The sequence below is a fragment of the Harpia harpyja genome, chromosome 5, assembly GCF_026419915.1.
Source record: "Harpia harpyja isolate bHarHar1 chromosome 5, bHarHar1 primary haplotype, whole genome shotgun sequence".
Lineage (NCBI taxonomy): Eukaryota > Metazoa > Chordata > Aves > Accipitriformes > Accipitridae > Harpia > Harpia harpyja.
The window spans coordinates 38,082,464-38,098,790 of record NC_068944.1 but is presented as its reverse complement, the minus strand read 5'-3'; the positions used below and the strand labels follow the sequence as shown (position 1 = coordinate 38,098,790).

The following is a 16,327-nucleotide window of genomic DNA, read 5'->3' as shown; positions in this document are numbered from 1 at the left end:
ATAAGAACAGCTCCATCAAGCTTTAATCACATTGTTATGTTATACATTTATTTAAAAATTGTTAGCTCATTAACAGTGGTTATAACATAGATGATAGTTATAATTATAGTAAGATTAGCAAATACTAAGTTTTGCTTCTATTTCAGTGCACTGAAGCACAAGCTGCACTGTGTGAATCGTAGGATTATCTGTTTAAACAGCAGCACTTCTGTATATCAAGGGGTTTGTTGTTACATTGGTGTCACAGTCCAGTTCAAAAATGCTGACACCCACTTTGCAGGGACTGGTAGTTTAATGCCAGCCAAGGTGAGGAGACCCCATGGCCACCTTGTCCGTAACTCCTCTCCTAGCCATGGGGTGCAGAGTGCCTGGGTCCCTCTGGGTGGCTGCATGTGGGGAATGACTGCCAGTGAATCAGAGCCCTGCTGTAGCCTGGCCGGCCAGCAAGGAGCCCGCACCAGAGCTCCTTTCACAGTAAGCGGTGAAAATTAAGCACTTCCCTCATGTCTCTGCATGGCCCTTTCCAGCATAACAGAGCTCAGCTTGTTTCACTGCATTTGGGGACTTCAGAAGTTCATCAGGCTGGAAATTTTGAAGTGACATAGTCTTGCCAATATTCATTTGACAAAAACATAATTGCCAGGTTTTTTTCAATTCTTCCTTAAAGAAGAAGAATTTCTCAGGGCCGGGATGTGGTTTTTGTTCAAAACTGGAAAGACCGATACCAGACAATAATGTCCTGTGAGGGAGAGCGCTCAACAAGGTGTCAGAGAGACGAATTCAAACCTATATCATTGAGTATTTTTAGAAAGTTAACAGCTACAAGTGATACAGGAAGACTATCCCCCAGTCTGTGGCTGTGGTGCATAACTGGTGTATGAGGGAATAGCAGAGCAGGACTGAACCAGGGTTTCCCACAGTGCTGCTGTGTGCTTGAACTGCCACATTCTTCTAGAAAAAGTGTCTTTTTCATTTCTCATGTAAAATGTTTAAAAGTCAGTTTCATCATAAGATTCATCTTGGAGATGCTTTATTTGAAAAAACATACAGCTTTGACTTGGGCCAAAATCCGTGGAGCTTAGATCTTTACCATTTGTCATAGATCATATTATCTGCCCTAATTATCTGGCAACTTTACATGCTACTGTATAGGTCAGGAGAAGCTTTCAGAGGTTTCATTTATTAAGGGCTGGTAAAAAAGAAACCATTTTCTAAATAAAGTGTGCAGGGAGGAAGAGGCTGATGCATACCCACAGTCTGGATGAACCCTGGGAATAGAGAACCTGTTCAGATTTGTCCACGGCTGGCTAGAGCACTACATTCATTTTGGACAGCACATGAGATGGTGAAAAGGACATCAGTAAAAGGAAGTGCTCAAGTGGTTACAAATGAAGAAATGTTTGGGAAAAAGCATGTTGTCAGAGAAGATTAAAGGAATTTAAAATAGACTTCCTGAAGAAGAGGACAGAGTACCTGTCTTTAAGTATGTTCACGAGTGTTATTAAAAGGTAGGAGTCATTAGTCTCAGCAGACTGGAAGGATAGAAAAAGGTCTTAAGATAAAAGTAAAATTGCTGAAGAGTTTGAACCAAAAGGGGAAAATGCATGGAAACACCATTGCTGGATGTATATCCAAGGCAGGACTTGACAATAAGCTTTCGCAGATGCTGTGTGAAACCTATTCTGCTATTATTCAGGGGATGGATTTGCCTGTCCAAGGAGCTTCCTCCCAGTGCTAACATGACTGCCTCATGCTGATATGCATGACCTCTTGGAAGGACAACGGCCACGGTGCTGATAATGCCAGCTTTGAGTAACTTGCTATCATCTGATTTGCTGTGAGGAATATACAACAGTGATAGATGCAGAGTGTATTGATGGGAAAAGCAGCAGCCAGCGCTGAGGGTAGCACTCTTTCTTCAAGTGGGAGTCTTTAGACCATCTTTAAAGGGTTTTGGTAAGACAGTGACAGGTTGTGGTGGTTTAAGCCCAGCTGGTAACAAAGCACCGCGAAGCTGCTTGCTCACTCCTCCCCCCTGGCCCCGGTGGGATGAGGAGAAAATATAAAGAAAAGCGCATGGGTCGAGACAAGGACTGGGAGGGATCACTAACCACTTAGGGTCATGGGCAAAACAGACTCAACTTGGGGAAGAAACAAAATCAATTTAATTTACTACCAATCAAATGAAAACAAGGATAATAAGAAGTAAAACCAAACCTTAGAACACCTTCCCCCCACCTCTCCTTCCTTCCCTGCTCAACACTACTCCTGGTTTTCTCTACCTAACTCCCCCCCACCCCAGCAGCACAGGGGGATGGGGAATGGGGGTTGCGGTCAGTCCATCACACCTTGTCTCTGCCGCTCCTTCCTTCTCAGGGGCAGGACTCCTCACTCTTCCCCTGATCCAGCGTGGGGTCCCTCCCACGGGAGACAGTCCCTCATGAACTTCTCTGGCATGGGTCCTTCCCACGGACTGCAGTCCTTCACGAACTGCTCTAGCCTGGGTCCTTTCCGCGGTCCGATCTTCAGTCACAGACGTCTCCAGCGCGGGCTTTCCCGTGGAGTCAGGGCCATGTTTGGGGGCATCCCCCTGCTCCAGCGTGGGCTCCTCCCCGGGCTGCAGGTGAGCATCTGCTCCCCCGCTCCCCTCCATGGGCTGGGGGGGAACAGCCTGCCGTCTCACCACGGGCTGCAGGGGCATCCCCTCCTCCGGCGCACCTCCTCCCCTCCTTCTTCATTGACCTCGGTGTCTACAGAGGGGTTCCTCTCACATTCCAATCCCGCTACTCACTGCAGGTTCCCCTTCTTAAATACGTTATTCCAGAGGCACTACCACTATCGCTGATGGGCTCGGCCTTGGCCAGAGGCAGGTCCGACTTGGAGCCGGGGAAGCTTCTAGCAGCTTCTCAAAGGAGCCACCCCTGCAACCCCTCCCCTGCTACCAAAAATCCCACCACACAAACCCAAAACACAGGTACAACTGTAACTTTATATTTTAGCTCTTTACCTTCAAAACTAAGAAAAAATTGAAATATATTTGCATAGACTTGTCTTTTTTTCTGTTAAGAGAAAATATATCAAATGTATAAAGGAAACACTGTTGCAGACTCTTCAACAAAAAAAGCTCTTAGGAGTGCCACTTGACAAAATAGAAACAAAAGATGAAAACAGTCATGTAATAATTTAGTCATAAAATGAACTCTAATCTCGAAGGTCAAATTTTATTTTAAAAGGTATAGAGAGAACACTTAGAATTTTTGTGAACTGATAAATGATTTGATTAAATCAAGGACACATCCTCACTGAAGTCAATAAGAAAGTAAAACAACTTTTCCTCTTCTGCTTTTCAGTAATATTTTGAAAATTTCTAACCACATCTACTCTTAAATGACCTATTTTGGGATAGAATACTGCAAACTTCTCTACATTGCTCTATCAGTGTATTTCAGCTTGACATGTAGACCATCCTAGTAAAGGAATAAGTCAAGCTACAAGCCTTGTCAAGCTTTTGAATCTTTGTTGCAACTGTAAACGTAAAAACTCGTATTGCTTCAAATTCCTCTTTTGAACATGCATAGGGCTCCAGCTTCTTCTTTGATGCAGGCAGAGAAATAAACTTATGTGACGTTCTTCATGAAAATAATCCTGTTGAAATTAATGGAGCTCCTCATATACCAGAGTAACTGTGGATGGAAGTAGGATTGTCCATATGGCTGCCATGGTAGCTGTTTTGGTAAACTATGATTGTGTATCAGCCCTACAACACTCTTGTCATTTAACAGATGTCTGTGTTTTGCTAAATCCTTGCAATTAGTCATTTTTGTTATCACTCTCTCCAGGTCTGAATTTGTTGTCCCTAATGAGATCCCATCAGACTGTGCTAAATAGTTTGGTTTACCAGAAATTTAAGCTGATTTTGTCCTATTTGAGTTTGGCAGATACTTCAATATTTTATGCCTGTTCCTGTAAATTTCTGAGCTCTTGAGTCCTATCTCATCACATACTTGAATGGGTGCTTGATTTTAAACACTCTCACAGTGTCATCCCCTTCAACAGGATAATTTTAATGCATGTTATGCATGTGCTCAATGACCTGCTGCATCCGTCTGGAGTGTTTAAGTTCTTAGGTGATCATGCCTTTCGATAACTTTTTAAAATTGGATTTCTAAGTATGCCATGGATTTCCAAGTATGCCATGGGGTTTTTTTTCCTTACTCTTTTAAACACAAGGCATAGCAGTGTTCAGGCAAGATTTTCTAGTTACCTGGCAATTGTTACCTTTAGTTTACTTCTCAAGACCCTCTGTCATAGGATTTTCAGAATAGTAGTGGAATTTTGCTTGTGCTTTTGTTGTTAATGTTCTGGCCCGTTTTATTCCTAAGATTCTGCTGTGTAGAAGCAGACATACATTCCCACAGGAAATATATATACCCCATTCACTCTATAAATAACATAGTGTGTCAAATTCTGTCCATGGGTCCCTGCACACAGCTCCTGCTGTAGTCATGCAAGGGAATGGTTTTGTCCTAGTTGTGCAAAACTCATTCACTAAGGTCCATGGACCCTCTCTTCTGCCATACTGCAACACAGGGGACTCTGCGCATAGAAATACAAAAAATGCTTTTTAGTCCTCTGTCTGCTCTGTGTAGATCCTTTTTATTAAGGTTTCCTGGATTCGATTAGATAATCTACCATTTGAAATGGTGAGACAGAGATGAATATTGACAAAAATGACTCTGAAACTAAAAGAAGGGCCCTGTCGCCTCACCATTTTACCTGATCCAGTTCCTGTCCAAATGACAATGGCACAATTCCCTTCACCTTCCGTGATGCAGGATCAGACCTTGTCATGAAACTGGCCAGGTGTGTTTGGGTTGGAAAATATTACAAGCCTACCAGATTAAACAAATTTCCTCAGCTACTGTGGGCAGAAAAAGAAAGGTCTAATCTTAGTTGTTCAAACCTTTCCACCTTATCACCCAATTTTCCCAGTGGGTGGCTACATCTATAATTTAGTGTGGATTGAGTAAAATAGTAACAAAAGCACTTGCCACTTTGATCTCGGTATGTTTATTTAATGAGTATTCAATATGCAAGAGATAGTTAAGCATAGGAGTCCAGACTACAGTGTGTTGGTTTGGGTTTATTTTATTTTATTTTATTTTATTTTATTTAACACCCAAGGTTAAAAGGAGCAGGAACCCAGCTGAGAGAGTTCAGAGTTCATCCCTGCATGTTCACTGTCTTCCATTTAAATGTACACAAAGGACTAATACAGTACCCACTCTCCCCTGGGCTGTCTTTGATACACTCTGCTGTGCCTGGACTCTGCCACTCCTCCTATCAGTCTGATCCTACTTCTATTAGCCTGCTGTGCTCAGCACTGTAACCTCATTCAGCTACCACTCTGCATGCAGGCTAACAACTTCAAGGCTCTGTCAGGCATTGACACATGCAGGCTCCAAGCGGGAAGCTAAACACCCCCCTTCACCTCCTCTCCAGTTCCACATTAACCTCTATTAAGTGCAGGAAAAACACAAATGCTGTAGTGCCATCATTCAGGTTTTAACTACCAGTGTATATTTAGATATTCAGCCAGTTTGCCACCCTTGAGAAAGTACTCAGCAGACCCTCTGGTTCCTCCCCTTTCTCGCAACGAGAGCGGTAAATAGTGAGTTAGCTTGGGGAACGCAGTGGTAGAAGGTCTGGGTTGGATATTTATGGCACAGGCATAAAAATCTGAGAGAAACTTTGACAGCACTGCCTATACTTTTTGAGGCAATAGTATGTGTTATAAATGGAAAATGAGACGAAAATGGCCTCATTCTAGGAGAATTGAGCAGGTATTTTCAAAACACATCCCCTTTGAAAGCCAGGCTGTAGAAAGGAGACAGTGCAGTGCTAGTCTGCAAGCCCTATCGCGCTTTGATCCAAGCACTGAATGTATCAAAGTCCATTGGGTGCTGTGGGCAGAGGGAGTTTTGTCACTGTTTCTGGCTCTTTCTAAGTATAGGAAATGTCTGACAGCATATCCTTGTGAAGCAGCACCCTCGCTTCCCGCTCTGGGGCTTGCTGCCAGTGCTGAACCACCTTGTGGCTCACTCCCACTCTCTGGGGAGCCGTCGAGACCGGGGCAGATTCCTTCCCAACTCCAATATGCCTAGCCCACACATCACTATACTTGGATTAATTAAACACATCATACCCCATATTCCTAGTTTAGACTTTTTGGGCAACATGTAAGAAAATGAAAGCACAGGAGACATAAAGGATTTTCCTAATACTTTACTCCTGAAAATGAGTTACAGAATTAAAATTAATAACAGTAATAATGTTGAGACACACCGTCTCCTCTGTAATGCTTGGCACATCAAACTTTCTGTGACCTGGAGGGTTCTTAGTGTTCCAGGTGGGACAGGACTTCTCTACGTCCTGCCAGTCTGCAGTAATCACCTTCCTTTGGCCATACAGGGACATTCAGCTCTGCAGAGAAATTTGACTTCTTTTTGCCATGGTGCTCCATTCAGGCATTCTCACCCAATCTCATAGTCTTCTAGTACTCTACTCTTTTGAAAAACAATCCTGGTAGGAGAGAGGGAAGACAGCAGAACAGAGACAATCGAAGTCAATAGTACTAGATTGTTTTTTGACAATTTTCCTGTTATAGTCCTTCAGAGGTGTCAAGCCCCTTTCCCGGGAAGGACACCTGTCTGGAATGCGTTACTATAACCTGTCTTGGGGAAATTTAAACATGTGTTCAGTACAGCATACAAAATGGAGTTCAGGAGACAAAATGGAGTTTCAATTTAATACAGACATACCACTCTGCCAACCTGTGTCGAGAAAGGGATTTTCCATTGTGTAATAATGTTTACAGGGCATCTCTGTTTTTATCTTCAGTGGTTGCTGTAACAAGATCAACTGTTTCTTTAGCATAGCCATTTGATGATTTATGTTGTATCCCGTCATTATTTTAGTCTCATTTCAGCAGCTTTGAGCAAAATAAAATATCTCTCTGTTTGTCATCGAGCAACCTGAGACAGTGTCCACTCTTCGCATTTGGTTTAAAATAAACAAAATTACCTAGTTTTAAAGCTTTTTCAGGATTAGCAGCTTTTAGATAATGTAAGTTACAAATGATATCTATAAGCTGTAAGCACTAAAATCACTAAATCACTAGAAATAAATTATCTTTTTACACAATGTTATTGCAACATTTTCTTAAAATGGAACACAATGAATTGTGTTGGGGTGCGGTCAGAGCAAGGTAAACTATGGTTAAAAAGTATAGTTGAAGTTCAAATTTAAATCTAGCTTCCAGTTCCAATCTAAGATGGGAGAAATTTGTATTTAGATTATGTGATTAATAACACAGGCTTTGAAGATCTGTAACATCCTTTGAAGAAATCGGGATGTCGAGTCCAAGTGGCTTTACCCAGAAGCTGAACTTATTAAATACAGCAACTTTCACCAATTTGATCATCTCTCCCCTTGCTGCTTCTCCTTTAATCTCTACATTTCAGGATATCGCTGTTGAGGTACATTTGTGGACAAAACAGTGTCTGAAGTTGCTCCCCCTCCGCACCCCAGCCCCAAGCTTGTTTTGGCATCAAAAGCCATATGGGCTAGTATTCATCGTGCTTCCCTGCCTGCACTGCCATTGGACAGGATGTAGTACTATCATACTGTGCTGTACTTCAGCATGAACTAGAAGCTCAAAGATCCATGTGCTTGATTTGTTTTCTTTTAGCTAATATAACTATGCCTGCAGAACTTAGGGCACATATATATGCATACAAAGAGAAAGCAAATACAGAATTCCCTCAGAAGTTGAAAACTGTGAATGAAAAAGGACAAACCAAACCCTCACTTCTTTCAACAACAGCAAAGAAGTGTGAGGTAGCAAGGAAACAAGATAAAGAGAGTGGTGAAAATTCATTCTCCCTGTAATCCAGATAGCACAGGTGACCCTGGCAATGAAGACAGAGTGACGTGGAATAGAAGAAGGTAGCCTGTGGGGAGGGGAGGACACAAAAGTTAGGCTGGAAGCCTCTGTTGAACCTGTGCATCCCTGTGGCAGTTTTCATCTGAAGCTAATGCAGGTATGTCTCTGCATTTATAATCACTGTCTATGTACATACAGTTAGCAGTATATAAAAGCGTTTTGCTTCCAGTTACCCTCTTTGGCTTTCAACCCCTTCTAGTTTTTTCTGCCCTCTTGCCCCTTTTTGTCTTCCAAATTTTTCTGTGTATGTAGGCTATAAGAAAGATTCTTTAAGTTGGTGTCACCATGAGAAATTTTGTTCTCTGTTTTTGTGCAACCTGATTATAACGTGTTTGTGACATAATCCACATAGGGTGTTTTCATTTAAAGAAGCACATAAAGAATGAATAAAAAAATACCATTCCTGCAAACTTTGCTACTTCATAATCATTATTATAAATGCTGGCAGAGTTGGCTGCAGCCTAAGTGGGAAGATGAAAACAGGCTTCCTGGCCGTGACTACATCGTATGACTCTGATATGATGCCGTGCTAATGGGAGACAAGAACCAGCTTTGAATCCCTTGGTAAATCCATGCCTGATAAAACAGCCTTACCAGTCTGGACATTTGCTGAAGTCTGTCACAGCTCTTGCATCAGTAACAGTCAGCCAGTGTTTATGTAATTATGTTCCTAACTTATATGAGTAAATTGCATTTAATAACAGCACTTGGGTATTTTGTGCATGTTGGTTGCTGAACGTTATAACTTGTCTTACAAAAGGTTAGTCTAAGTAAGATTCTAACTGGCCATGCCATAGTGTTGTCTGTATGTTTTATTTATAATAATCATTTAAATAAAGAATATGATGCAACTCTGAATATATATTAAAAACAGCTCCCAGTTATATATCTTTTCATATTACAATGCAGTCATATTCTTAGTTTGCTCTCACCCAAACTTCTCATGCAGTTACACTTTAATATGAAAAGAAATGTTGTCAAGAGTAGTTATTATCACACATCAGAATATTGTATTAGCATTCACTTTTAATAGATTAAAATGAAAGATTTTGAAATCTGCCCTTAGTGATACTGAAGGATCTTGGAGACACATTGGGAAAGCTTTAGATGAAATGTCATATGATATATATACATCATACATAGGTTCATAAAAGACAGTTCATTTAACTGCCTGCCTTTGTGTTTTGTCTGTTCTGTTTGGATGAATCATCCACAGGTTAAGTGATGCTTGTGCAGTTTCTTTGCTTGAAATCAAGCACAGTAAGTGGCAGGGAAGTTTAGGGAATACAAGGTTCTTGTAGACCTGGGGATGATGAGTAAAATAAGACCATTTTGGAGGCACAGAGTATAACCTGGAAGAAAAATCTGGTGGTTGGAGTCATCTTTGGGTTGTATCTGCTGATCTTTTGACTCACTGTCTGATCCAGATAGGTTGCTTGAACTGCTGTTTCATGAATAACCTCACTTGTAAAGCTGAATTCAAGGTGGATGTAGTATAAGTTAAGCTGTCCTGGAGGAGAGCTGTTGAGAGATGCCATGCTGCAGAGCCTGCATGTTACAAAGCAGTGTATAAAAAGGTGAAATGATTCAATATTCACTTATGGGGCTTAGGGTCTTGTTTTGGAAGCTTCTGAAACACATGGGAAAAAACAAGAGTAGAACCTTCCAGTTGATCAAATCATTGGCGTTTTTTTCTCAGTTTATTGTTTCGATGTGGGATGGTCACATTTGGGCAAGATACAATGACGTGCTGCATCAGTGTCTCTGAACTTCTTGTTATTGAAGGCTTGTGTACCCTTTTTTTGGCTGGGGTGGGATGTATAAGTCATCTGTATTCCACACTTCTTTGGTAGTTGGGAAAGACGATGATGAATAAACAATTCAGCATTGAAGTAAACGTTCTGTTTTATTTTGGTATACAAAAATCATAATTTCACTCTTTTATAAACATTTTAGTAAACACTGAGAATGTGAAGGAGGCATCGCCTGAGAATACCTGCTGTAGGAAGTGCATGTGTATATGCTTTGTCATTTGAGTTTACAGGTGGTTTTCAGTATCACATCTGAAGTCTTAGGAGCTGCCAAGAAGCCATGCACCATGCTGTACTAGACTGAGGGCAGATAATAATTTATATAGCTGTAAATGTAGTACAAATACTAACATGACAACAGTGTTAGTGTCAGCTAATACATTACAGTGTGCATCCTGCAAATATAAACACTGCAAAAATACACATTGCATCAAATCTTATTGAACTCTACAACCTATTACACAACATCTTCCACACACTTCTAACAAGCAGATGCTAAATATTGCAGTGACTAAACTCCATGTTTCAATATTGAAGAGATTAAGTAATAAATCAAACAGCTGCTAGGTATTTTTAGATGTTAACAGGTCACTCAGATTTTACAGACATTATGCATCAATATATTTTTCTGAGAACCTACCCTAACAAATTAATCCAAAATGTTGCAGAAGGTCATTTCTCATTTAAGGCCAAGTCAAAAGGCCAGGAAGTTTAACTTTAGGTATACTTTTGGGTTTTGGTTTCGTTGATACATGCTCACACTAAGCCCACAGACCATGGTAGAACAAAAGCGTTTCAGAGCTAACTAGAGGGCCACAAGCAATGAACAGGAAAGGCTGAGACCCAAGATCCTATCAATGCCAGCGGCAGCACTAGCAGCAAGGCACTGATCAGGTAGGCAGATGATCCAAGAACAACACACAGAGTGATGAAAATTTCCAGGATTCATGGAAAAATACCTTAGGGAGATTTTTCTGTGGATGCACATTTGGTGATTGTAAACTTGGGAGCAAGGACAGATGACCAAACATCCAAAAGAGGGAGTTATCTGAAAGACTAGTATACTTCATGAAGATTCTTAAATCACAGGCTCAGGCATTATGGAAGGCAAAATAAATTGAAAAAACGCTTGACTTTATCTAGCCAGTATGCAGAAAGGGAAAGAAATGTCTTCATATTCATTGCAACTAAACACATGCAACATAGTATTTGAATTATAACAATGTTTGCAATGTAGTGCAGCAAACATATGAAGACAATGAGGGAAATTCAAAATAGGAGACTTAAGGAATCATGATTTCCAGGGCAGATAGGACTACCATAACCAGACAGTGTAACTATCTTGTCTGTAGGGTTTCTTATAAATATGATATGGAATGCATCTTTTCTGAAAAAGATATCTAACTTCATTTTAAAATGTCTAAGAAATGATGAGTTTGCTGTTGACATAATGCTTAATTACCTTCTAAAGTAGGAACTTGTATCTTATTTCAGGACTGAATTTCTATAACTCCCATTTCTCAACACTAGATCTCATTATACCACTGTCAGGAAGGCTGACATCTTGCTATCAGATATCTTTCCAGGGTGTAAGTACCAATCACAGTGATCAAGGCACCTTTCAGCCTTTCGTCTCACAAGCTGAATAAGTTGAGTTCCTGTAGGCCTTGCACTGGGGCGCTTGGTTTCCAACTGCAGGCTGTGAAATCTCTCTTCAGAATTTCACCTGTCCATCTGAGCAGAAGAAACAATGCATTTTTTCCACTGTGCAAACAATCCAGATGCTAAAAAATTTTCTCCGACACTCTACTTTGAATGCTAATAAATAAGAACATTCTTGAATGAGAAAGCTGAAAGAAATGGCAAGAGTAAACAAGAAACAATAAAGGAACAACCATCGATCCCTATTTTTATGATCTAATCCAACTATCTCTATTCCATCAAACTTTGGAGATATTCTATTCCCTATGGCAGATCTGTGCCTGTGGCATAATCCTTTCCCTCCCATGAAACTAGGACTTCTGACAGATAGGCTGTGACTATCTATTAAATAGGTCTGGCCAGGAAGGGCAGACCTTCAGCTGCTGTGCCAGGAGCTGGCACTTGTTCATTTCTACTGCTGCTGTTATAAGCCTTGTAGCCTCTGGCAGAGAAGGAGGATGAACAGCTGGAAGCCAAAACCTATTCAGCCACCTCAGCAAAAATTGGTAGAGCTATCTGCCAAAGCCACAGTTTGACTTTGCCGCCCTGTTCTAGTTGAGTATAATGCACCTTGCAGATAGGATATCCCGAGAAGCCTAGCACAAATCAAGCAATGTCCGTGGACTATTTCACTGACATCTTCTGTAGGAGCAGAGCAAGCTCAGTAGTGGGGACTTTTTAAAAAAGCCGCCACATCATCAGAAATAATGGCTCATGTCCAAAATATGTCACTCTAAGCATTCACAGAAGGGGTCAGGTGAAAGTTATTTCAAACAGACCTCATAACAGCTGGAAATTTGTGGTTGATGACTGGGGATGGGGATTCCTGCTGTTGTTCATTTCTACTTGAAAGGTTTGGAAAGATTTTCCCTACCTCCTGAGCGGACACTGGGGCTATAGTTGCCCTGTTGGCACTGCCACTATGGAGACATTTTCCAGATTACATAAAAAATCAGTAGTTTTATACTTCTTTGAGTTGGTACAGGATGAGGCTTCAGTCCTGACAGTTTTTCTCCATCTAGACCTTCAGATTTTAATCAACTCCTTTCTATCACGTTTCTGTTACTTCTTAACTGCAGCTGAGGGGAGAAAAGAACAACAACAAAAAAGCTTTGTATACATTTCCAGGAATGGTATTTGTCATTTACGGAAGGGTATTTTTGCAGTTCTGATTATGAATGTTTACTTTATTCACACATCGAGCAAACTATCCTCTTACACCATATGGTCAGGAGGTATACTGTTTCATACATTCAGATGTCTGAAAGCTGTCTGGAAATGTATTTCCTACTTTCTGATATGGGAACATTTCGATAGGAGGGGGTTTAATTTGTTTTGAAATTTCAACTCTTGTTCTGCTCAGAAGCTAAAGTTAGAATCCATTAAGATGCATTTTAGTGCAGTTTCTATTCTCATCTTCCTTTTCTCAGTAACTGTGCAATTCACTTAGTACTTCATTACAACCAACAGCAATATGTATACATGGTGCACAAAATGAGCCATTTTGTTTTAAAACAGATTGCAGATGAAAGGAAACCATTCATTTCTTGCTTGCTAGCTGTAATTACTAGAGCACTAATTACTCCAAATCACTGACATCCAGGGTCAATAAGGATGACAACAGGAACATCAAAGACAAGATGCACACATGCAATTACAAGTCTCTAAAACCAGGCTGTAATATTATTTTATGGCTACCGTTTTTTTCAGTCAATGCTGAAAAATATTCAAGTTTGCTGAATGTTTACTATTATTTCCTTTGCAGTTTGACGGTGAGAACATGTATATGAGTATGACAGAGCCGAGCCAGGACTATGTGCCAGCCAGCCAGGTGGGTTAATTAATCTTCTCTGCCTTGTTTCAAATTGTAATTAAACAAATTCAAAGAGTTGCATTGCAAATGAGTGGCACTATCAGTAACTGCTGCAATCAGGAATAATCATAATTTATAAACAAAGCATTTAAGCCTTGTTTCCAGTTAATGAGATAGAGCTGATAAAACACCAGTGTTGGCGTTTGTTGAAAGATACTACCTTGTTTCCTCTCCAGAATGCAAGCAGCTGTTTTGCCAGCATGATCTTTCCTAAACAGTTGTTTTACCTTCAGGAAATAAAGTCTTTACAGGTGCAGGTTATTTGTTTATCTGACTGCAGACAAGTTAATCATTATAAGCTACACATGTCACAAATAGCTTTAATTATCACTCGTAGGCCAGTTGTAGTTGAAGAATTGCAGCTTTAACAGTAATTGTATGGCTGAGGAATGTTACCAATGTTGCACAATTAGCAGTGGGGTTAAGGCAATGCCTTGGTCTTCTGTAGCTTGCTGCCCAAAAGGTCTAATGTGATGTGGATTCTTTACAGAGTCCTTTTTTGAGTCCTTTCCCTTTTGGGGAACCCTACACACTAAATATCAGGTGTATATTTAAAGATCTTCCAACTTTCCACTTGAACCCTAAAATACTATAGATTTCTAAGAATGCAAGTTTTTAATTACTTCCTAAAAAGCAAAAATAGTTTTGAAATTTTTGGTTTGTCTACCTGTACCTACATCTATATTTAGGGGATAAATTTTCATTTACTTCACACGTTTTGGTCAGTTTAATTCCACGTTAGTAAGTGATGGTGATAGTGATGCAGGTCAGTTAAATTGTGTCAGAAATTGCCCTGAATAATCAGACTTGTGGTCTAGGTCATGCAATATCTCAGGCTCAGCAGTGGCTAGTCTGATATACCTCAGGACTAGTAGGGTTATGTGAAGAGCTCTCATTAGGTGGGAAGTAAGTTTGCATGCATAGTAAATGTGTGTAGATGAGCAGGATGTAATTTAGGAATCAACAGCTTTGGAAAGTGACAGTACATTCAAAGCTAAATGTCTTCATGAAGTAGGGTTCTTCAGGTACACAGGTTCATTTGAGGGCAGGGAAGCAGGAGGCTGTGTGAGATGAGCTACATTGTTCAATCAAAAAGACCGTCTTTAAAATGTTCCACCGTGTTGCTTCCCAGCCTTCTGTTGAAGTTATTCTGAAATACCTTTAGAGACCAACTGTACTTTGCATTTAGGATTTGTGTGTGATTGAACTTATTCAGCTAGGAACCCTCCAAGATCCAGAGGTAGTTTAGAATAGAACTGTTTGATTAAAAAATGAAAAATTATATTATTAATTTTTCTCTAACCATTAATCCAAAAACTGTACTGACAAGTTTTAGTATTACTATTAGATTAAAGCAGCCTAGTATCATCTCATTTATGCCTTAAGGGTTTTGAAGTGCAAGGGCTAATTGAATTTGTTTGAAACAGTAGAAATACAAACTCTGTGAATGATTGCTGTTATAAGGCAGCTGCTACCTTTCAGAGAATCATTATGTCTGTCTTAAATATTTTTGAATAAAGAATTGCAAATCTGTATTATACATCAGAATTATTTTTCTTCTGTTGATATTTTTGTGCTGTATGTGCATGTAGTTTAAATAATTTAAATGGCATATTGAAAAATTAAAAGTATAAGTTTTAATCTTTTATGCAGTTTCTACATGTGCTAACAAGGCCCAGATCCTCGGAGATATTTATGCATCTAACGCTCACTGATTTCAGTGGAAGTAAGGTGCTTAAAGTACCTTTAAAGATCCAGGCCTAGATGTTTTAAGTGCAAATGATGTTGTCTTCAAGGAAAAAGTCTATCAAATGAAACATTTCCAAATTCAAAGATGACAGAAAACCCTGAATGCTTACTAAGGACTGGAACCAAGAAAGACTTAAAATCTCTTACAGACTTAAAATCTCGCTATGGCAAAGCCGAGCTCTTGGGTGTCTGGCTCCCAGGTGGAGTTCAAAACCCAGAGACAGGTGTCAAAACTTTCTGTCCTTTGCTGGGGGATCCATGTGGCAAGAGGTAGCTCAACTGCCAGGCACAGTATTTTGAGTTACTACCAAATGCACACCAGTCAAACAGCTTCCTGTGCCTGTTTGAGAGAAGCCGTCAGCCTTGGGCTGTCGCACCCTCCTTTCCCTTACTGTGATTCTCTCCTAGTGCTTACAACATTGCAGTGGTTTTTTAAGTGAATATATGTGAAAGCCTGTAATAATAGCAATATTTTTTTTAAAAAGGAGACAAAAAAACGCACAGTAGGAACAGGAAGCCGGGGTATGTTAGAAACCTGCCTCCCTCTTGTTTTGGCAAGAACCTGGGACTGCAAGAGAAGCTTTCCCAAACCTGCTCCTGACATAAGATAGCTGCTAGTCATTCCTCAAAGGAACTAAGCAGCTCTCCATGACAGTATTGGCAAAGTCTTCACCCACTGTAATGGGGCACCATTCCTATCTCAGGCATAAACATTTGGTGGTCAGCCAAAATTGGTGAACTGACTACCATTTCAACATCCAATCTGCTTGTTAAAACTGGAAAGAATATGATATTCACTACTCTGAAAACAAAGCATGCAAGACTGTGTAGCTTACTGGGGAGGGAGAGGGAGAGGGAGAGGAAGGATGTGACTGTATTTTCTGGTCCCTGTTTTCAGGACTGTTTTTGTTCATTTTCCTCTCACTGTTACTGGATGTAAAACAAATAATCCCATAAAAAGAGATGAGAAAGTGTTCTCTCCCAGGTGAAAGCCTAGTCACTTCCTCCATAGAGTTTTCTCCTGTGTCCATTTTGCATCTTTCTCAGGAGCCTTACAGTTGCATGACCTCAGTGAGAAGAGTGCAGGCTCCTTCCCACCCTCAAAAACTTGGCTGTTCCCTTGCAAGATCAGAGATAAGGGTTTGAATCCTGTCAGAATGAGGAGTAAATTCATTTCTCCACTTTCCT

General features: G+C 40.4%; 1 protein-coding gene across 4 annotated transcripts in view; it reads left to right on the top strand.

Moving 5' to 3' along the window:
• Positions 1–16,327, top strand: part of TOX (thymocyte selection associated high mobility group box) — a 226,871-nt gene that overhangs the window by 104,061 nt on the left and 106,483 nt on the right. For all 4 annotated transcript variants that reach the window (XM_052788436.1, XM_052788438.1, XM_052788435.1 and 1 more), the window contains exon 2: positions 13,283–13,348. In XM_052788436.1, the coding sequence (XP_052644396.1) occupies positions 13,283–13,348 (66 nt within the window). The remainder of the gene's footprint in view (positions 1–13,282; positions 13,349–16,327) is intronic.